General features: G+C 34.1%; 1 protein-coding gene across 4 annotated transcripts in view; it reads right to left on the reverse strand.

Moving 5' to 3' along the window:
- The window catches only part of CNTLN (centlein), a 292,701-nt gene that overhangs the window by 21,889 nt on the left and 249,587 nt on the right, over positions 1-21,225 (reverse strand). For all 4 annotated transcript variants that reach the window (XM_032307449.1, XM_032307446.1, XM_032307448.1 and 1 more), the window contains 4 exons: positions 16,088-16,185; positions 14,456-14,582; positions 12,403-12,540; positions 11,630-11,815 (listed from right to left, as the gene is read on the reverse strand). In XM_032307449.1, coding sequence (XP_032163340.1) covers positions 11,630-11,815; positions 12,403-12,540; positions 14,456-14,582; positions 16,088-16,185 — 549 coding nt within the window. The remainder of the gene's footprint in view (positions 1-11,629; positions 11,816-12,402; positions 12,541-14,455; positions 14,583-16,087; positions 16,186-21,225) is intronic.

The raw sequence follows: 21,225 nt of genomic DNA on the forward strand, positions 1-21,225 counted from the left end.
ATGAAATAAATTGAAGAAGATACAAATCGATGGATAGATATTTCATGGTAATGGATTGGAAGAATTAATATTGTTAAGATGTCCACATTAACCAATGTATAGATTCAATGCAATCCCAATCAAACTTTCAATAGCATTTTTCACAGAAATAGGACAATCCTAAAATTGCATTGAACTGCAAAAGATTCCAAATAGTCAAAGCAAATCTTCAGAAAAAAGAACAAAGGTGGAAGTATCATGTTCCCCGATTCCAAATTATATTACAAAACTACAGTAATCAAAGCAATATGGTATTGGCATAAAACAGACACACAGTTCAATGGAATGGAATATAGATCCCAGAAATAAACCCATAAATACCTGGTCAATTAATTTATGATGAGAGGTAAGAATAAAATTGGAGAAGCAATAGTCTCTTCAATAAATGGTGTTGGGAAAATTGGACAGCGTATGCAGAAGAATGAAACCCAACCACTATCTAAAACCATACACAAAAATTAGCTGAAAATGGATTAAAGAGCGAAGTTAAGACCTGAACCATAACACTTTAAAGAGAAAACATAGGCAATACACTCCTTAATATAGGTTTTGATGATTTTAAAAAAAAATTCTGACACCAAAAGTGTTTAAGTGGGACTACCTCAAACTAACAAACTTCTGCACAGCAAAGGAAACCATAAACAAAATGAAAAGGCAAACCCTCTTGAATGGGAGAAAATATTTGGAAATCATATCTGATAAGGGCTAATATTCAAAATACACAAAGAACTCATACAACTTAACATAAAACGAACAATCTGATTAAAAATTAGGCAGAGGATATGAAAAGGCCTTTTTCCAAAGAAGATATGCAGATGTCCGATAGGTACATTAAAACAACTCAACGTCATTAATCATCAGGGAAATATAAATCAAAACCAAAATGAGATATCACCTTATAGCCAAAAAGAATGTCCACTATCAAAAAGACAAGAAATAAGGGCTGGTGAGGATATGAAGAAAAAGGTACCCCTGTGTACTGATGGTGTGAGTTTAAATTGGTACAACCACTATGGACAACAGTACAGAGGTTCCTCAAAAGATTAAAAAGAGAACTACCACATTATCCAACAATCCCACTTTTGGATATATATCCAAAGGAAACAAAAACACTATTTTGAAAAGATCTATGTGCCCCTACATTCAATTCAGCTTTATTTAGCATAGCTGAGATGTGGAAACAATCTACATGTCCATCGATAGATGAATAGACAGAGAAATTTTGGTGTATATATACACAATAGAATACTATTCATCTATTTAAAAAAGTGAAATCTTGCCATTTGTGACAACATGGTTGGACCTTGAAAGCATTATGCTAAAGGAAAGAAGTCAGAGAGAAAAAGACAAATACCATATGACCTCATGTGTGGAAACTAAGCAAAACCAAACCAAGCTCATAGATACAGAGAACAGGATGGTGGTTTCCTGAGGTGTGGGGGGAAGGGGATGGGCAGAAGGGGAAAATTGTGTGAACTGTTTTTGTCTAGATTAAATAAATGGAATAAAATATTTAAAAAGCTCATACATTGAGATGTTACCTCACAAATATTAGGGCAGCTACTATCAAAAATACAGAAAATAACAAGTGTTGGCAAGAACGTGGAGAAATTGAAACCTTTGTGCACTATTGGTGGGAATGTGAAATGATGGAATTCTATCCTGTCTAATGTTCTATTCATCTATTTTTACAGTAATCACGATGTTTTATTTACCATAACCCTATAGCATGTTTTGGTGTTTGTTAGGGAAAATCTTCCTCTCTCTGTTCATTCTTTTTCATCAGTCATTTTTATTCCTACTTTTCAGCTATTCTTTTGGAATCAATTTGTCAGTATCTAGGACTGCAATGCCATTTAGATTAACTTTGGAATAAACTCTCATATATACAGTATTGATTCTTCCCATCCAGAAAACAATACTTATTTCCATTTACTTAGTTCCGTTTTATGGCTTTTAGTGTTTTTTCTTCTGATTTACAGGTTTCTTGCATTTCTTGAAAGATTTATTTCTGGGTATTTAAGAGTCATGTTTTGTTACTATAAACAGAAATTTAAAAATAGCATTCTAAAATATATTATTACTTGTGAAGTCCACTTTATTTCGTTTGTTGACCTTGTTTAGACCTTATTGCTGAATTATCTGGTTAGTTCTAGTAGTTAATGAGTTGATTCTCTTGGACTTTCTGTGTCTAAAAACATGTGACTGATAATCACATTTTGGTTGTATTATCCCATAATTATAAATTTTTCTTGTGTATTTGCATTTACAAGAATCTGTAGGACAATTTTTTTTAAAGATTTTATTTATTTACTTGAGAGAGAGACAGTGAGAGAGAGCATGAACGAGGAGAAGGTCAGAGAGAGAAGCAGACCCCCCATGGAGCTGGGAGCCCGATGCGGCACTCGATCCCGGGACTCCAGGATCATGACCTGAGCCGAAGGCAGTCGTCCAACCAACTGAGCCACCCAGGCGTCCCTGTAGGACAAATATTAAAAGTAGTAATGAAAGAGGCATCTGTGCTTTATTCCTAAGTCGAGATTGCTTTTGTCTCAATAGTCTAAGATGGCTCACCACCATAACTAAATTCTTGCCAGTAATATCAAGGAAAGGAGAAGGAGAGGGCATATGCCTTCCTTTCAAAGTCCCAAAACACAGTGGGACAAAAACCTGAAAATAAACAAACATAAAAGAAAAGGACAGCTTCACTTTGCTTGTATCAACCTATCACCCAGGCTGGTGTGGCTCAGCACAGAGAGGGAACTCCAAGTTTCAACAGTTCCTTCCCCTCCCTGGAGAAGAAAGAGTAAGGTGAGCAACTAGCTTCCCTAGACTTCTGATGCACTGCATGAAGGACCTGCTGCAATTTCATCTCACCCAGAGACTGGCTCAACCGAGATGTTCGGAGATGGCTTGGAACAAGGAAGAAGAGCTAGGGATAGCAGTGTCAGCCATGCAAGCAGGCGCAACCTCAGTTCACAGTGGCCTGTCCTGCAAAGGACCTCATCAGTTTTTGCTGCTGAAGAAACTGATGACCAGGACAGCCCTCGTGCCTCCCTGAAGATTTAACCACTACATTTCTCCTGCACAAATTTTCACAGTACTTTAAAAAGATCATACCACATAATCAGGTGGGATCTATCCTTGGGATGCAAGGATGGGTCAACATATGCAGATCAATAAATGTGACATACTACATTAAATGAATGAAGGATAAAAATCATACAATCATCCCAGTAGATGCAGAAGAAGCATTTAACAAAATTCAACATCCTGTCATGATAAAAACTCTCAACAAAGTGGGTATAGAAGGAACATACCTCAACATAATAAAGATCCTATATGACAAGCCCATAGCTAAAATCATACTCAACAATGGAAGGCTGAAAGCTTTCCCTCTAAGATTGGTAACAAGACAAGGATGCCACTGTCACCACTCCTATTCAACACAGTACTGGAAGTCTTAGCTAGACCAATTAAGGAACAAAAAGAAATAAAAGACATCCAAATCAGAAAGGAAGAAGTAAAACAGTCTTCATTTGCCCATGACATGATATTATATATAGAAAATCCTAAAGACTCCACCAAAACATCATCAAAACTAACCAACAAATTCAGTACGCTATAGGATACGATATCAACATTTAAAAATTAGTCGTGTTTCTATACACTAACAACAAAACATTGATTAAAAAATAAAGAAAATAGGGGCGCCTGGGTGGCTCAGGTTAAGCCTATGCCTTCGGCTTGGGTCATGGTCTCAGGGTCCTGGGATCGAGTCCCACGTCAGGCTCTCTGCTCGGTGGGGAGCCTTCTTCCCCCATCTCTCTCTGCCTGCCTCTCTGCCTACTTGTGATCTCTGTTAGATAAATAAATAAAATCTTTAAAAAAAAATAAAATAATCCCATCTCCAATAGCAACCCTAAACACTAAAATCTAAGTAATAAATTTAACCTAGAAAGTGAAAGATCTATAAACTGAAAACTATCAGACATTGATGAAAGAAACTGAAGAAAATGTGAATAAATGGAAAGATAACCCATACTCATGAAGAATTAATATTGTTAAAATGGCCATACTACCCAAAGCCATCTTTAGATTCAATGGCATCCTTATCAAAATTCCAATAGCATTTTTCACAAATTAAAAAAAAAATCTTAAAATGTATATGGAACTACAAAAGATTGAATAGTCAGAGCAATCTTGAGAAAGACAAAACTTGAGGCATACTTCCCAATTTTAAACTTTATACAAATAAATAGCAAAAACCCAAACAATCCAATTTAAAATGGGCAAAGCATCAGAATAAGCATTTTGCCAAAGAATGCATAGAAATGGCCAACAAGTACATAAAAAGGTACTCAGTCCCAACAACCATTAGGAAAATGCAAACCAAAATCACAATGAGATATCACTTCACACCTGTTAGAATGGCTATTACCAAATAGGTAAGAGATAACAAATGTTGGCAAGGATGGAACCAAAAAAGAATCCTGTGCACACTTGGTGGGAATGTAAATCGGTACAGCCATTATGGAAAAAAATATAGAGGTCCTTAAAAAATTAGAAGTAGAACTACCATATGACGTAGCAAGTTCACTTCTGGAAATATAGCCAAAGAAAATGAAAGCAGGATCTGAAAGAAATATCTGCCTTCTCATATTCACTGCAGCATTCTTCACAATAGCTAAGACATGAAAATAACCTCAGGGTTCAGATCCATTGATGGATGGATGAATAGATGAAAGAAAACATTATATATGTATGTGTGTGTGTGTGTATAATATCATATATATAATTTCCTTCATTCATATATTTCATATATATATTGTTTTCTTCTATCTATAATACTCCATTGCATATGCATATGCAATGGAGTACTATAGAGCCATAAAAAGGAGGAAATCTTGCCATTTGTGAAAACATGAATGGAACTTGAGAGCACTATACTGAGTGAAATAAGTCAGACAGAGAAATACAAATACCATATGATGCTTCTTACCTGTGGAATCTAAAAAAGCTGAATTCATAGAAGCAGAAGAGTAGAACAGCGGTTTCCAGGGGCTAAGTGGTGGAGGAAGGAGACACTGGTCAAAGGGTACAGATAACCAGTTGTAAGAAAAATAAATTCCAGGGTGTAATGTACAGCATAGGGACTACAGTTAACAAAACTGTATTGTATACTTGAAAGTTGCTATAAGAGTAGATATTAAATTTCTTTACCATAAAAACAACAACAACAAAATGGTAATTATGTGAGGTGTGATGGTTGTGTTAACTAACTTTATTATGGTAAACATGTCACAATATATACATATACCACATCATCACACTGTACACCTTAAATTATACAGTGTGAGATGTCAATTCTATCTCATTAAAGTTGGGAAAAGAGAACAGAAAAAAATCATAATTAAGAGAGTAGATCAGTGCCTAAGTATTAACAAACTGTACATATAAAAATAAAATTATAGTGCTCCACAAATGTTCTCATTAAAGAAGCAAGAAATTTATATGCCCAAAACATCTTACTAAATCTTTCCAAAGCAAGCACATATTGGTAATTAAATGATTTAAGCTTCCAGCTAAATGTTGTTCTTTGGCTGATATTTATTTCAGAGCTAACAAAAACCATTGAGAAGCTAGAATCTGGTGTATGACTCACACATATAAGCACATTAACAAGCCTGTATCAGGGCTCAATCAAACTGAGCAAATACTTCTAGGAATTTTCCCTCGTGTGTTTTATTCAGTTACTAAGCGGATTTAAAGTCTCAGCTCTGCCACATACACCCAGCCCACATGCTCAAAGCGCTTGATTTCACCCCTGGGCAAAATTCCATATTCAAGCCTAGATCTAGAACAGATGGTCACTCCACCTCTTCTCTTATCTGGTTGTGCCCTGTGAAAAATGCATAGACTAAAGGGAACACATTCCACAACAGGGCCAGAACAAACATTATTGCTATTAATACTAGTAATAATATTTATTAAGTACTTCTGTTTACATGATACCCTAATAATCTCTGTACAGAATGAGTCCTGGTGATCACAATGTTCCATGTAGGAACTGTGTACATTCTTCATGCTCTTTAAGGAATGTGCCCAGCTCTTGCCTTCACAGAGTTTTCAATCTAATCAGTGATTATGTGTCTATTACCATTCTTTTTCTTGTTTTTTAAATTTTATTTATTTATTCAGCAGAGAAAGAGAGAGATCACAAGTAGGCAGAGAAGCAGGCAGAGAGAGAGAGAGGGAAGCAGGCTCCCCACTGCACAGAGAGCCCGACATGGGGCTCCATCCTAGGACCCTGAGATCACGACCTGAGCCGAAGGCAGAGGCTCTAACCCACTGAGCCACCCAGGTGCCCCTGTCTAGTACCATTCTTGAGCCAGATATAAAATCAATAAATTTCAATCTTATTTATTAAATAAATAAATATTAAATTTATATTTATATAAATAAGAAATTTATATTAAATATGAAATTTATTTATTAAATTAAAATCTTTGAGAACTGAATGAGTCTTATTAACATGCTATTGCCAATGCTTTGGGGATAATGAATAACAACGTGTTCAGTGGGAAGGAGAACGTGTGCGAAGGCAGGAATGAACACAGTATGGGGGAAAGTTGGAGAGTAGTGGGAAGATTAGATTCTAGGCACAATGGTGCCAAACTATGAAAGGTCTTAAATATTCCAAAAGCTGATCTCTAGCACAGTAAAGATTTAGGAAGTCACTGATAGTATATAGCCTCAGATAGTGGCTCCTCGGCATTTCCACATGGTCCTAGGGCCATGTGTGCAAAGAAGAAAAGGATGGTAGTCATCTCATTCCTCAGAACCAAATGTCCAGTCTTTGCCAATGTTTCTGGTTTGGCATTAGTTGCTGGTTGCCCTTTATTAGAAAAATGGATTAAGCAGCAGAAATAGTGCCAGTATCAACTATACACTGGCTCTAAATCACAGTGAAGAAAAACAAATTTCAAATTACCATTAGGCTTTGATTAAACACCAACTCATATATAGATTCAGTTGATAAAAAACAATTGAAGGAAGTGTTTTAAAAACTGTATTATGCATAATAATCACTTAACTTGTTAAATTCAGCTTTTTGGGCCCTCCCCTCACCAAGACTTTGATGCAATAAATTTAGGGCCCTAAATTATGCATGTTATTCAAAGGCAATAAAATCAGTTGATTCTAAGACAGGTAATCCAATACCAAATGGAAACTAAGTGGAAAGGTTCTGAAAGAGTACTAAAAATGGCTTATCGATCTCTTTTATCTTTTCCTATTATATAATCTTTAATATAAATATAATAATATAATATAAATATAAACATAATATAAATATATATAAAATATAAATATAATAATAAAAATAAAGTAAATATAAATATATTATATATAAATTAAATATATAATATAAATATAAATAAATATAAATATAAACTCAAATTACAATGACATGAAACCACAGCAATTCTTAATTTATCTATTAAGACATTTATACTCTACATCATTGTTGGCGAAAAATATGAAGGAGTAGTATGTCATTCTTCAACAATTAGAAATTACTTAATCATTAAATATCATTCGAATCCTTGGACAAAAATAAAAACCTTGCTTTTTACAGGATAATTTTTGCCAAATTATTTTCTGTGATGAAGTATACCCATTATAATATCATGAAGGTCATGAAACTTCACCGTCTATAATAATCAGATATGTAATTATAAAATTCATTTTTCTATTTTTAAAACTTTTGGTTATCAATTGTTTTTAAGAAGAACACATTCTGGGGCACCTGGGTGGCTCAGTCATTAAGCATCTGCCTTTGGTTCAGATCATGATCCCGGGGTCGTGGGATCAAGCCCTGCACTGGGCTCCCTGCTTAGCAGGAAGCCTGCTTCTTTCTTTCCCTCTCCCTTTGTTTGTGTTTCCTCTCTCACTTTGTCTCTCTCTCTGTCAGATAAATAAATAAAATCTTAAAAAATAAATAAAAAATCAAAAGGACACATTCAAAGGATATTTCAGGAAAAAAAACAATAATTGGCATTTAAATAAATCTTATAATTATTTCATATTTTATATCTTGGCTAAAACTGTAACAAACAAAACCCTAATCTGAACAGAAAACAAAAAACAAAGGCTTATGAAGCTAAAAGTCATAATAAAAATGGTTTTACATAATGAGTAATGACAATATTCAATGAAAGTGCTACCAGAAATTAAAGAGTGAGACTATTCAACAAGTATTTGGAAGAAACAACATTTTTAAATCTGAAAAAGGTAAATTACGTTCACTAAAATTAATACTCTGCAATCATTTGGGGTCCTCTGAGGCAAGGTTTATTGGTTTGACTTTATATCCATCGAAACCTTTGTTAAAAGAGATAAAACAGAAAAAATGTTTTATTCCATTCATTTTGTAGATATTTTTAAAATGAGAAAACTCCCAAGGTATCTATGATTTCCAAAGAAACAAAGTAAGGGATTTGTTCTAAATGGGGTACTATTAACATGGTATAAAATATCATAAGCTCCTATTTTTAGAGGAATGAAGAATACAACATTATACATAAGATCCAGTTATCTGCCATCTTATATTCAATCTATAAGTTCAGGAATGTTACTTCTTATAAATAAGATCAATACCTATGGAGGTAAGTGGATTTAAAAATACTCTATGTTGAGCAGAGAAGTCTCTACGGGGGGCTTAGGAGATGCCAAACTACCTACCAATCTAGAGAGAGAAACCAGAAAAAAAAACTGATTTGATAACACTAACATATTAAAATATATAAAATAATATATTTTAGAATATGCACACACACATATATATATGTGGCAAATTTAACTGAGTGATTCAAATAACAGGGGGGTTATTCGGGAAAGAGACAGTAAGTAATGATGTTATGTGATTCTGTAGTTTAAAATTTCACTTTATAAAAATTCCATGGATTGAAAATATTTCATATATTGAAATAAATTTCTACTGCTGTGTTATGCCAGTTTCTTTCAATTTTAATTCCAGTATAGTTAACATACAGTGTCATATTCGTTTCAGGCCTATAATATAGTGATTCGACAATTCTATATATTACTCAATGCTTGTCATAAGTGTACTCTTAATCCCCTTGATCGATTTCATCCATCCTTCCACCCACTTCCCCTCTGGTAACCATCTGCTTGTTCTCTATAGATAAAATCTGTTTGTTTTGGTTTGTCTCTTTTTCTCTCTTTTCACTTGTTTTGTTTCTTAAATTACTCATGTAAGTGAAATCATACGGTATTTGTCTTCCTTTGACTGACTTCGCTTAGCATTATACTTTATATCCATCCATGTTGTTGCAAATGTCACGATCTCATTCGTTTTTGTGGCTCAGTAACAGTCCATTGTATATGTATGTGCTACATCTTCTTTGTCTATTCATCCACTGATGGACACTTAGGCTGCTTCAGTGATTTGGCTATTATAAATATGGTTGCAATAAACATAGGGGTACATAGATCTTTGCAAATTAGTGTTTTCATATTTTGGGGGTAAATACCCAGTTGTAAGACTGCTGGATTATAGGGTAGTTCTGTATTTAATTTTTTGTGGAACCACCATACTGTCTTCCACAGTGGTTATACCGGTTTGCATTCCCACCAAAACTGCAAAACAGTTCCTTTTCTCCACATCCTCACCAACACTTGTTTTTTGTATTTTTGATTTTAGCCATTCTGACATGTGTGAGATGACACTGCACTGTGGTTTTGATTTGCATTTTCCTGATGATTGGTGATGATGAGCCATCTTTTCATGTGCCTTCTGGCCATCTGTATGTCTTCTTTGGAGAAATGTCTGTTCATGTCTCATGCTCATTTTTTAATTGGGTTATTTGTTTTGGGGGTGTTGAGTTTTATAAGTTCTTTATATATTTTGGATATGAACCCTTTATCAGATATCATTTGCAAATATCTTCCCCATTCCAATGGTTGTCTTTTAGTTTTGTTAATTCTTTTGCTGTGCAGAAACTTACTTTGATGTAGTCCCAACAGTTTATTTTTGCTTTGGTTTCCATTGCCTCAGGAGACATATCTAGAAAAACACTGCTATGGCTGATGTCAGAGAAATTACTGCCTATGTTGTCTTCTGGGATTTCTATGGTTTTAGGTCTCACCTTTAGGTCCTTAATCCCTTTTGAGTTTGTTTTTGTGCATGGTGTAAGAAAATGGTCACCCAGTTACATTCTTCTGTATGTAGCTGTACAATTTTCCCAGCACCATTTCTCGAAGGGACTGGCTTTTTCCATTGCATATTCTTGCCTCCTTTTTCAAAGATTAATTAACCATGTAATTGCAGGTTTATTTCTGTGCTTTCCTTGCTGTTTCACTGATCTATGTGTCTATTTTTGTGCCAGTATCATACTGTTTTGATTACTACAGCTTTGTGGTACATGATATGCCAGTTTTTAATCACACATGCCATCAAGTGGCACAAGTAACTCAAGCTCATCAAAGACTGCTAAAAAACAAAACAAAACAGAACACTGTGATTTCAGGAGAAAAGAGAGAAGGTCAAGAGACTTTCCCACCATAATCACATTGTTTTGGTGCTTATTTTGAAAGGCCAAAGAACTACATTAAAATTTCCTATTTCTAATAGAAATATAGTTTGATTAAGTAGTGATCATGACCACAAGTGGACTATTCTGCGAGGTACCTGTAGATGTTGTGGAGGTGGAGATTGATAAAACACTGTCCTTAACTTTAAGAAACTCATCATCTACCTGGCGGCAAGAGATCCATTTGCTAGCTATAATATGAGATGGGATAAAAGGCACCAAAAGGAGGTATCAACAACTCACGGTGGGACTAAAGGAGTAGAGCAATCACCAGATTCCTGGTCCATAGTGCCTAGTAACTCTGAAACCAGAGCTGTTTTTCCTTGATTTTCCCAGAAGAGCTAAGGGAGGAATACTGTCTGAGTATTGGGGCAAAAGCACAGACCAGACGCCAGAAAAGCTCCTTAGAAGGACTTTTGAACAAACCCTTCCCCCACATCATAGTTCCTTGTGTAGCCAATGACTGAGCCTCTCTGGGGTTCCTCATCTGTCAGATAATTTCTGGACAGAAAGTACAGCCTTTGCAGGCACTTTGATTTGTTCCTTTTGTTCTGCTAAGTCATTTACCATTCCTCTATCCATTCCATGTCTAATAGGCTATGGACTGGGGTTCAGATGTCTTTGAGCTTCAGTAGATCTGGGGCAGGTTTCTGATTGTCCTTGCTGGATTTTCAAAAGAATAGAGTACATAAATGACTTAATTCTTTTATCTTAAAACCTGTCTTGATTACAAGGTTATTATGATCATAACTGAATTGATATTAAGAATATTAAAAATATGGTGGAAAAATTTAAACTCAAACTGTAAAACCAGACCTTTTCTAGACAAATTTTGAACACTGTGGCAAGTAGGGTAGGAGAAGATGCTTTGTGGATTCAGAAAGCAGAAGCTTCAGAGTGTTCCCACATCATATCAAGGAGGTCATCATTCTCCTCAAGTACAGTACAGTTAGTAAACTACAAGTAATTCAAACCTTTACAAAGATGGTGAACTCTTCCACTTTCTCATTGGCTAACAACAACTTCTTCTGTGCACCTTCTAGGGCCTGCTCACTTTGCAGTGCCAATCCCTGAAGATGCTTAGACGCCGCCGTTTCAATCTCTGCCATTGCAGTTTCGGTCTCACTTATTTTTGATACTAGGAGACTAAGCTTGACATCCTGCAGAAGACCAGTGATCACAGAATAGAAAATCATTCACAAACATATCAGGAGGACTTAGATATACATGTCAGGTAAAAAAAATGGTTTCATGATTCTCTTTCCATATGTATTTATTTTCATTTGGTTAAAATGGATGGTTGTTTTCATTTATTTTCAATAAAATATCCTGTGCACATATTCTCATATATTTATCATCAAAGTTATTTATATTTCTAAAAATTATAAAGACATCATTAAAGACATGGAAGCTATTTTAGAGCAAAAGATATCACAAATCAAATAGAAATATTTAATTAGTTTATAAGGTTAAGTGCATCCAAAAAATTTATAGCCACTTAGGCCAGTTCTTAACAATAGTGTTCATTTAAACACATTATCAAGACACAAAATCTGTTTCTCTAATATAGCACTACCTTTAATGTTAAACAAATTCTGTTTCATGTAGAGACAGAAATGTACTTTGCAGTTATCTGAAACAATTAAGTTGCTCATAATAGTTTTGGAGAGAAAAAAAATGAGGACTTTAAAAATTAAAAAGATACGATAACATTCCATTTCTAAGCTAACACGTCCAAAAAGCGTACCTTTTTTTCTAATTCCTCTTTAGTTTTTTGATACATCTGTTCATACTGTGACTTTTCTTTCACGGCAACACTGAGTCTCTGCTTTAGTGAATCAATTGATACCTTCTTATTGGAACATTCTTCAGTTAGTGTCTTCACCTATAGCAAAAGCCTAAAGGTAACTATTATCGGTTAAGGCATCCTAGTCATAAACTCCATTTGTTTAAACAGAAACCAAACGAATTCATGAATAAGTCTAATTTCTTTATTCTCTCATAAATGATATCAAATTTAAATAAATAAAAGTTTAAAAATACACAATATCAAATGCAAGTATAAGGTTTGTAGAACTTATATCACAAATGAGACAAAAACCCTTAAATCATTAAAAAATGAAAAATGCACAAAAAGGTATGAAAAGGTATGAATGAAGGTTTTTTTTTTTTAACAACTTCAACTTTTAATAATGGAAACAATTTGCCATTACAGAAACAATGGCAGGGAAGAAAAATCTTCCCTATTAAAATAAACTCATCAAAATTATAAATATTATAACTTTTTTATTTCTGTGATTTAAAATGCTGTCCTGCAATACTACCCCTTTCATTTTTAACAACATTCTGGTATCATCACATGTTGAAGAGAAAACAGTATTACAGCAAAGCTTAGTTTAATTTAACATAAGAATTTGTACAGTGATTTTTAAAAATCTCTGGCCATATGTGTGGTCTGCCTAATAATACATTACTAATTTTAACTATGATTCCTTTCATTACTAACCTAAACTTCCATTAAGTAGGGGATGTTTGTCTCTGATTCTTAAGCAAGCTGAGTCATGGGTAACTTTCAGTTATAACCATATAACATGTACTTTTTAGGATAAAATTAAGTAAGTGCTGCAACATACTAATTATACATTTGAAAGAAGAAATAGTTTCTCTTTATTCACTTAATGCTACTAAAGATATGTAATTACTTATAAAAAGATTCTAAGACCATATCCAGAATGACATCTGGAATGAAAGTTTAAAAATCAGCAGTATTTAAATGACAACACTGAAAAAAAAAAACCCCTATAGGAAGTAATTATAACATACATGGATGTGTGGAGGAGAAAAAGAAAGAAAATCCATGTGCATTTGTCTTGCTCATGTAAAATTTTCTCTCTTAAATCCACTTGAGCTAACAGATACTTACATTTTTATTTCCAACAAGGAAAGTAAGGGAGATGTTCTCTCTGGAGTGGATAACATTTAGTGAATGTCAAAGCACAAGCTGCTTTATGAGTTGTGCAAATAGCACCTTACAAACAAAACAAAACAAAACCAAACAAAACAAAAAAAACCAAAAATCTCTTAGTCAGCAAATTGCTGATTTCCACTTTAGGGTCAGATATGCAACTGTGTTAAATACAACTGTCTTTCTAAGTACACTGAATTAAGTGTACAGAAGGAAAAAGTACACTTAAAAATTTTTGGTGAGGGCGCCTGGGTGGCTCAGTGGGTTAAGCCGCTGCCTTCGGCTCAGGTCATGATCTCAGGGTCCTGGGATCGAGTCCCGCATCGGGCTCTCTGCTCAGCAGGGAGCCTGCTTCCTCCTCTCTCTCTGCCTGCCTCTCTGCCTACTTGTGTTCTCTGTCAAATAAATAAATAAAATCTTTAAAAAAAAAAAAAAATTTTTGGTGAGTACATTTTTTAAAGAACTTCTGGTAGTTCGTTATCACCTTTTTCATTTAAAAATATATGCTTCATTCAATCATTATAAATGTTAGCAAACTAAATAAAGCAAATAATTCTAAATTGTATAAAGAAACATCGAAGGTTTTTAAATTTAAAATTGATTATCTTCTCATGATATGTTCACAAATATAAAGAGAATGTGCGGCTACATTATATATGAGATTTGAGTCTTGAATTTTAAAAGAATGTAATTTCAGAGCAAGTAACATAATTATGTAATAGTATACATATTTTATGAATATTTTCTATAAATTTATTAAGATTGATACTCAAGAGTATCAATAAATAAGAGGGCAGTGATTTTTTTCAACGTCTGAGAACATAAAAGCTGATACCTTTTTTTCAAGATTTTCTAACATTTCATTAATACTCTCATTACTTTCCAGATTTACTTTCTGTCGAAATTTCAAGTCCTCTATCAAATGTCTTTTCATGGTTATATCCCTCTCCATTCGGGACATCCTTGAAAGGGAAAAAAGATGTTTTATCGAGATGATAGAAAATATTTTAACAGTGATTATATGATTATATGATAATCTTACATACTATCCAGTGCTATACCTCCTGTTAATTTTTAAATGCTATCTGATATTAATTGCAAATAAGATAATTACATGAGAAGAAATATTGCTCTATTAATAGTTTGAGTTTTTATAAAATTTATAATCCAGTCGTTACTGGTAATTATAGTATTATATATACATTAAGACATAAAAAATAGGATAACTGAGAAAGATTGACAAAATTTATGAAAAATTAAAATCATTATATCTAAGCTATATTCTTGCATTGCTATCAAAAATCAAACTGAAATTTGGAGATCATGAACAAGCCTAACACTGACTGGAAACAATTCTATACAATAATAAACAAATTTAAAATCTCATACCGTGATATAGAAACACAATAACCTTGGGCATGGTATCTTCTAATTTAATATCATTTATGACTGAACTGACCTATCAGTGCAGCTTCACAGATAACCTGTGTGAAACGGCAGCTGCAATGGCGACTACTACTGGTCCTATGGAATAGTAACAGGCAACATCTGCAGTGTATCTTCTGTGTGCCAAGCTCTGTTACAAGTGCTCTACACACAGTCGTTCAAGCCTCACAAGAATTTTATGAGTGGATGTTATTAAACTGTGATACGGAGCCAGCAGGTCAAGGAGCCAGGATCCAAAGAATGTGTCTCTAGAGGCTTCACTCTTAAATAGTAAACAAGACTGCTTCTGAGGCTCATAAATAAACCCAGAGATATTTTGTTTAAAAAATTAACCAATCTTTTAGTCTTGTAGTTTCATCTGTTAGTATCACTTCTAAGTTATCTTCACTTAAATGTGGTATACATGTATGTACAGTAGATAGATATATTTCTCAAACTATCAACAACAGACTGGAATTCTGTCTAAACATGTAATCACCCCTAACCTGTAACAATATATCTATAAAAGATATAGAAAGGAAATCATTTTGATTCAGTGAGATAGAACATTTCAAACCCCTTTCTGCTAATAAACACATGAAGTACAAACTTTTATAATCTTCCTTTTTAGAAACAAGTGAAACTTGCCTTTTTCTCCACCTTAGCTCTATAAGTTTAGGCATTAAATCCAATAAAAGATCAATCTACATAAATATTTTTGTCCAAATATTTACCACATTCATAAGTTTTCTGTTTATAGTCTTTAGGTAATTAATTTATATATATTCAAAATTAAATGTTTAAAAACAAAAATCTAACTTTAAATATTCTTACTCTAAATAAAGAATAGTAAATAGTCTTTCATCAACCATGCTTATAGGTAATATTCTTAAACTTTCTTCTTATTGAGGTTTAAACATGAACTAAGGAAGGAAAAACTTCATTTTGAACTTGCAGTATTATTTCTTGGGGGCAATGTTTAATAGAGCTCACTACCACTAGGTGGCACCAAATACAATGAATAAAAATATCAAGAACATACTTTTCATGCATCTCCTTTATGTGTTCTTCTTTTGCTAGGAGTTCAAATTTCAGAGACTTCACATTTGATGACTGTTTAGTGAGTTCATTAGTCGCATTCTAGATTAAAAATACACATAAAATCAAATACACCTTTCAGTCTTTGGTGGAATGCAGCATACAAATAAATACCATTCTCATGAAGAGTTAAATTTGCAAAATTATGCTTATAATTAAGAAGGACATTTTATTATTTTTAAATGCTTTATTTTATATGTTTTAATAGAAGTACTATGGTACACTAAAATTTTTATATAACATACCAAAACCACAGAAGAATGTCATTGTATAACAACTGTAAAAAGCACATACCCAAAATACACGTATGGGAAAGAAACATGGACTGTTTTATAAAATGTATATGTGCATGTGATTAATTTAGTATTTTAATGAGCTAATAAGATCACTTAAAATGAATGGCAGGTTTACTAAGAACCCAAAACAGACCAAATATGGTCACAAATGCTCTGCAGCTCCTCCCATTAGGAGGTAAGATTCAGCTTCCAACCCTTTCAGTCTGTCTGGCCCGTGATTTGCTTTGTCCAAAAAAAAAAAAAAAAAAGTGATAGAAATGACATTACGCAAGTACCAGATCCTGGGCCTCAACCCTTGCAGCTTGCACTTTTGCCCTCTCAGAACACTGCCTGGGATCACCTTGCAGGGTAGACGGAGGAAAGGCAATGTGGAGAAGTAGGGAGGGACCCGGGCAGCCGGTCTGCAGATCGGCTGTGAGTAAGGCTATCTTGGAACTTCTGGTCCAGATAAATCCTTGAGTTAAAAGAATGCAGCAGGCACAAGAGAGAACACAAAAGACAGAAGCAAAAGACCTGCCCGGTCCAACCCACTGGATCTTAAGAATTAATAAACTGCTACTGTTTTGAGCTGCTGCATTTTAGGATTTGTATGACAGTGACAGATAACTGATAGGGAACTTTACTAATACTAAATACTTCCTTACTTCAATTTATTACTACTATTACTACTTATTTTTCAAGTTCCTATGCACAAACATCAGTTTTTCTTTTTTTCTTTAAATATTTTATTTATTTATTTGACAGGCAGAGATCATAGATAGGCAGAGAGACAGGCATAGAGAGAAGGGGGAAGCAGGCTCCCTACAGAGCAGAGAGCCCGAATGGGGCTTGATCCCAGGACCCTGAGATCATGACCTAAGTGAAGGCAGAGGCTTAACCCACTGAGCCACCCAGGGACCCAAACATCAGTTTTTCAAAGCAGAACAGCTTTGTGGTATTTGCTGACTGCACAGCCCGGGAGCCAGAGGTAGTAAATGGAGTGTCAGGAACCCTAACTCTTAATTTGGACTCAAGTTCCAAGTAAACATGTAATCTGAGATATTACCTAGTGTTTTTGATATTTATAGTTTCCCCATCTAAATGATAGTGTTAACATACATTAATTTATTTGTTGAAATTTTAAAATATTAAATTAATATAAGTAGAATAAAATGTGATAGCTTTAAAAGTATTTGGAATAGTTATTTTGCTAATCTTTCTAGTAATTACAATCATTTGCGTTAGAACTATTCCCAGCTTTGACCATATCATACTAAATGAAACATAAATTTGAAAAGATGAAACCATTAATCACATCATGTAAATGAGAGTCAAATTCATTAGTCAGACTTCAAAATATCTCTGTGGTAAAGCATATCTAAATATAAAATTTGAAATAATTTTTAATTTTTACAATAAATATGGAAAGTTTCTTAAAAATAGCAAGTGTACTGAATGTGAAAAATTTTGATTAAGTGGGGACATCTGGGTGGCTCATCAGTTAAGTGTCTGACTCTGAATTTCGGCACAGGTCATGATCACAGGGTTGCAGGATCAAGCCCCATGTCATGCTCAGCAGTGGAGCTTGCTTAAAATTCTTTCTCTCCCTCTCTCTCTGTTTCCCACTTCTCAATCTCTCACTCTTTCTCTAAATAAATAAATAAAATACAAGTTAAAAAATTTTTTTGATTGTGTAATGCAATCTAAATTTCTACCATATTTGACAAGCACTGGCAGAATAAGATATTCCACACTAGTGAATTTAGCAGATAATTGAAGCTTTTGCTTCTACCATTAATTTTCAATTCTCTCTGGAATGATTGTTCACTCACTTAGAAACAAGAACATCCATACTTACATGAAACACTATAATAGTGATACTTCAATATAGTGATATATTATAAATATTATCACTGTATTAATTATATATGTTAACTTGCTATAGTAAGTCATCACTATGTCATTATATTGTCATGCCTTTTGGAACTATTATGATATAAATGGCTACTGACCCTTACTCTAAATGGTACCAGACTGCTGTTTTTCTAATTTTGTATTTTTACCTTACTATTTTCCTATTTTCTTTTTCTCTCTGTCAATCCCTTGGCCAAAATTTCTTACTTTTGCCATCCATATTCCTGCCTAAAAACAATTGTCTGCTCCTCTAAGATGCCTACTTCTAATCTTTTGAGGTCTTTTCTGCTGAGAAGTTGAACAAATAGACTTACTGGAGCTGTATTTAAAATAAAAAAGATAACTGGTGGTAAATGAAGCCTGACAGTATCTTTAGTGGAATAAATTAAGTGAATTTTAAGGTAGTTGTTTGATTCTTTTCTGTTTTTAGACTTAAGGCTGTTATTTTAGGTGACTGAAAATGCTGTAAGTCTGACTTCTGGAGAGTTGAGGGATTACTGAATTATAGTAAATAAAACAACACCAGCTTGATATATACTTTTACCAGAATCTCTAAATCTCACAGCCATTTCATTTGATCCTTAAAAATCCTTATGAAGTGGGTAGAAAGGTATCCCTGCTTTAGACCTCTGGAGAAATTATTTCCTCAGTCTGGTCCCATAAGAAGTTAATGCACAAAGAGTGATCAAAACCCAAGGTCTCTAATATTTTCCATTTCTACTATACAATATTTATCTGCAGCATGACCTCAAATCTGGAACAAAACATTCATTTCAAAAATGTCACAATGGTAAGAATCCATCGTGGTTAGAGCTTTCCTGCTTAAGTTTATTAAAGGTGGGTTTTTGTTGTTATTGTTTGTTTATTTGTTTTTAAACTGCAGAGTGTCTAAGTAAAAGCATGGACTCTAAAGTCAGAGGGATTGAGTTCTAATTTCGGTTCTCTTAGTAGTTCAGTTGACTTTGGACAATTAATTTAACCTGTGTTTCTGCTTTCTCAACAGTAAAATAGAGTAATAGATTTTATCTCACAGGAGAGAAGTGAGGTTTGTTTTTTTTTTTTTAAGATTTTTATTTACTGGGGCGCCTGGGTGGCTCAGTGGGTTAAGCCGCTGCCTTTGGCTCAGGTCATGATCTCAGGGTACTGGGATCGAGTCCCGCATAGGGCTCTCTGCTCAGCGGGGAGCCTGCTTCCCTCTCTCTCTCTGCCTGCCTCTCCGTCTACTTGTGATTTCTCTCTGTCAAATAAATAAAAAATTAAAAAATCTTAAAAAAAAAAAGATTTTTATTTACTTGTGAGAGATAGAGAGCGACCATGAGCACAAGCAGGTGGGGAGGAGCAGAGGGACAGGGAGAAGCAGATTCCCCACTGAGCAGGGAGCCCAACATAGGGCGTGATCCCTGGACCCTGAGATCATGACCTGAGCTGAAGGTAGGGGCTTAATGTCTGAGCCACCCAGGCACCCCTAAAAATGAGGTTTAAAGGAGTTAATATATGTAAAGGACGTAGAACCAGCCTGGCAATAATTTACCTATAAAGGAACAGTAGTTTAAAAGCTATGATGCTTCATTATTGACTTACTGGAAAACTGGAAAAGAACTTGGTCTACCCCAAAGGAATATTCAGGAAGTCAAACAGCCACAAATATAAACTGAAGTACTAGTAAATTCAAATTTTATAAATAACTATAAATACACTAAATATAAATAACACACATCATCTACTGGAAGGAATTTGTACATACCTAAATATTTGGTTATCTATCTATATATAGTTGGATACCTTGAAGAAACATGTATAATAGAGGTAAAAATGAGGATACAGAAAATACATATGAGCAATGAAATGATACTCAATACACCATGTGTATCTAAGAGGTATACCTAAGAATTTACACAGAAAAGACTAAAATTACCTGGATAAAATTTTAAAAGATCATGTAAATCTTTAATATATTCAAATCTAATGAGTATCTTCTTAATTAGGCATAAAAACATCAACAAGAAAGGTTTTTTTTAGAAAATTATGATGTTAGCAAGTTGTTATCTGCCATGGGTTGAATTGTGTCCCTATAAAATTTGTATGTTAAAGTCTTAACCCCAGTACCTCAAGATGTGACTGTATTTGGATAAGGCCCTAAAGAAATAATTAAGGTAAAACGAGGTTGTATGGGTGGACCTTCACCAGACATGACTGGTATCCTTGTTAGAAGAGGAGAGCGAACACAGATAACACAGCCGCAGGACTGACCATAAGAGGTACAAGTTAACGAAAGAACCTATGACCTATTGATACCTAGATCTTGGACTTGTAGACTCCAGAACTATGAGGAAAAGAAATTCCATTACTTAAGCCATGCAGTGTGTGGTATTTTGTTAGGAAGACCTAGCAAATTAATAGAATATCAAAACAGATTTGTAGTAACAGAGTGTATTATACACCTTAAGGCACTGGTCTTCTAAGGTACTTCCATATTAAAACATGAAACAAGGCAGAAGTAAAGATTTATCCTTTCTGTCCCTATGTAGCCTGGTCAGTGTTCTAGGACTCCAGGCTAGATATGGACACTTCACTTCAAACATACATGGAGTATGACCTAACTTTCTCCAGACATTCTCATAGTCTTATCTTTGTGACTCACACATTCCTCCAAAGTGAAGAGAGATTTATATGTGGGTGAAAACTTACACCATGGGAAACCAGAAGGTAAACAACTTACAGATATTGACATGGGTCTATTATTTCCAAAGTTATGTTAGATGATTTCATAGTATATAAAACCAAGTAAGTAAAATATAAATCAATGTAGAGCTATTAACCACTTTAAAAAATTAAGAAATCAGATTAGGTATTATTGGATCCAACATTCTATTTTATCTTGGTGAAAACTAAA

This window comes from Mustela erminea, chromosome 12 (assembly GCF_009829155.1).
Source record: "Mustela erminea isolate mMusErm1 chromosome 12, mMusErm1.Pri, whole genome shotgun sequence".
Lineage (NCBI taxonomy): Eukaryota > Metazoa > Chordata > Mammalia > Carnivora > Mustelidae > Mustela > Mustela erminea.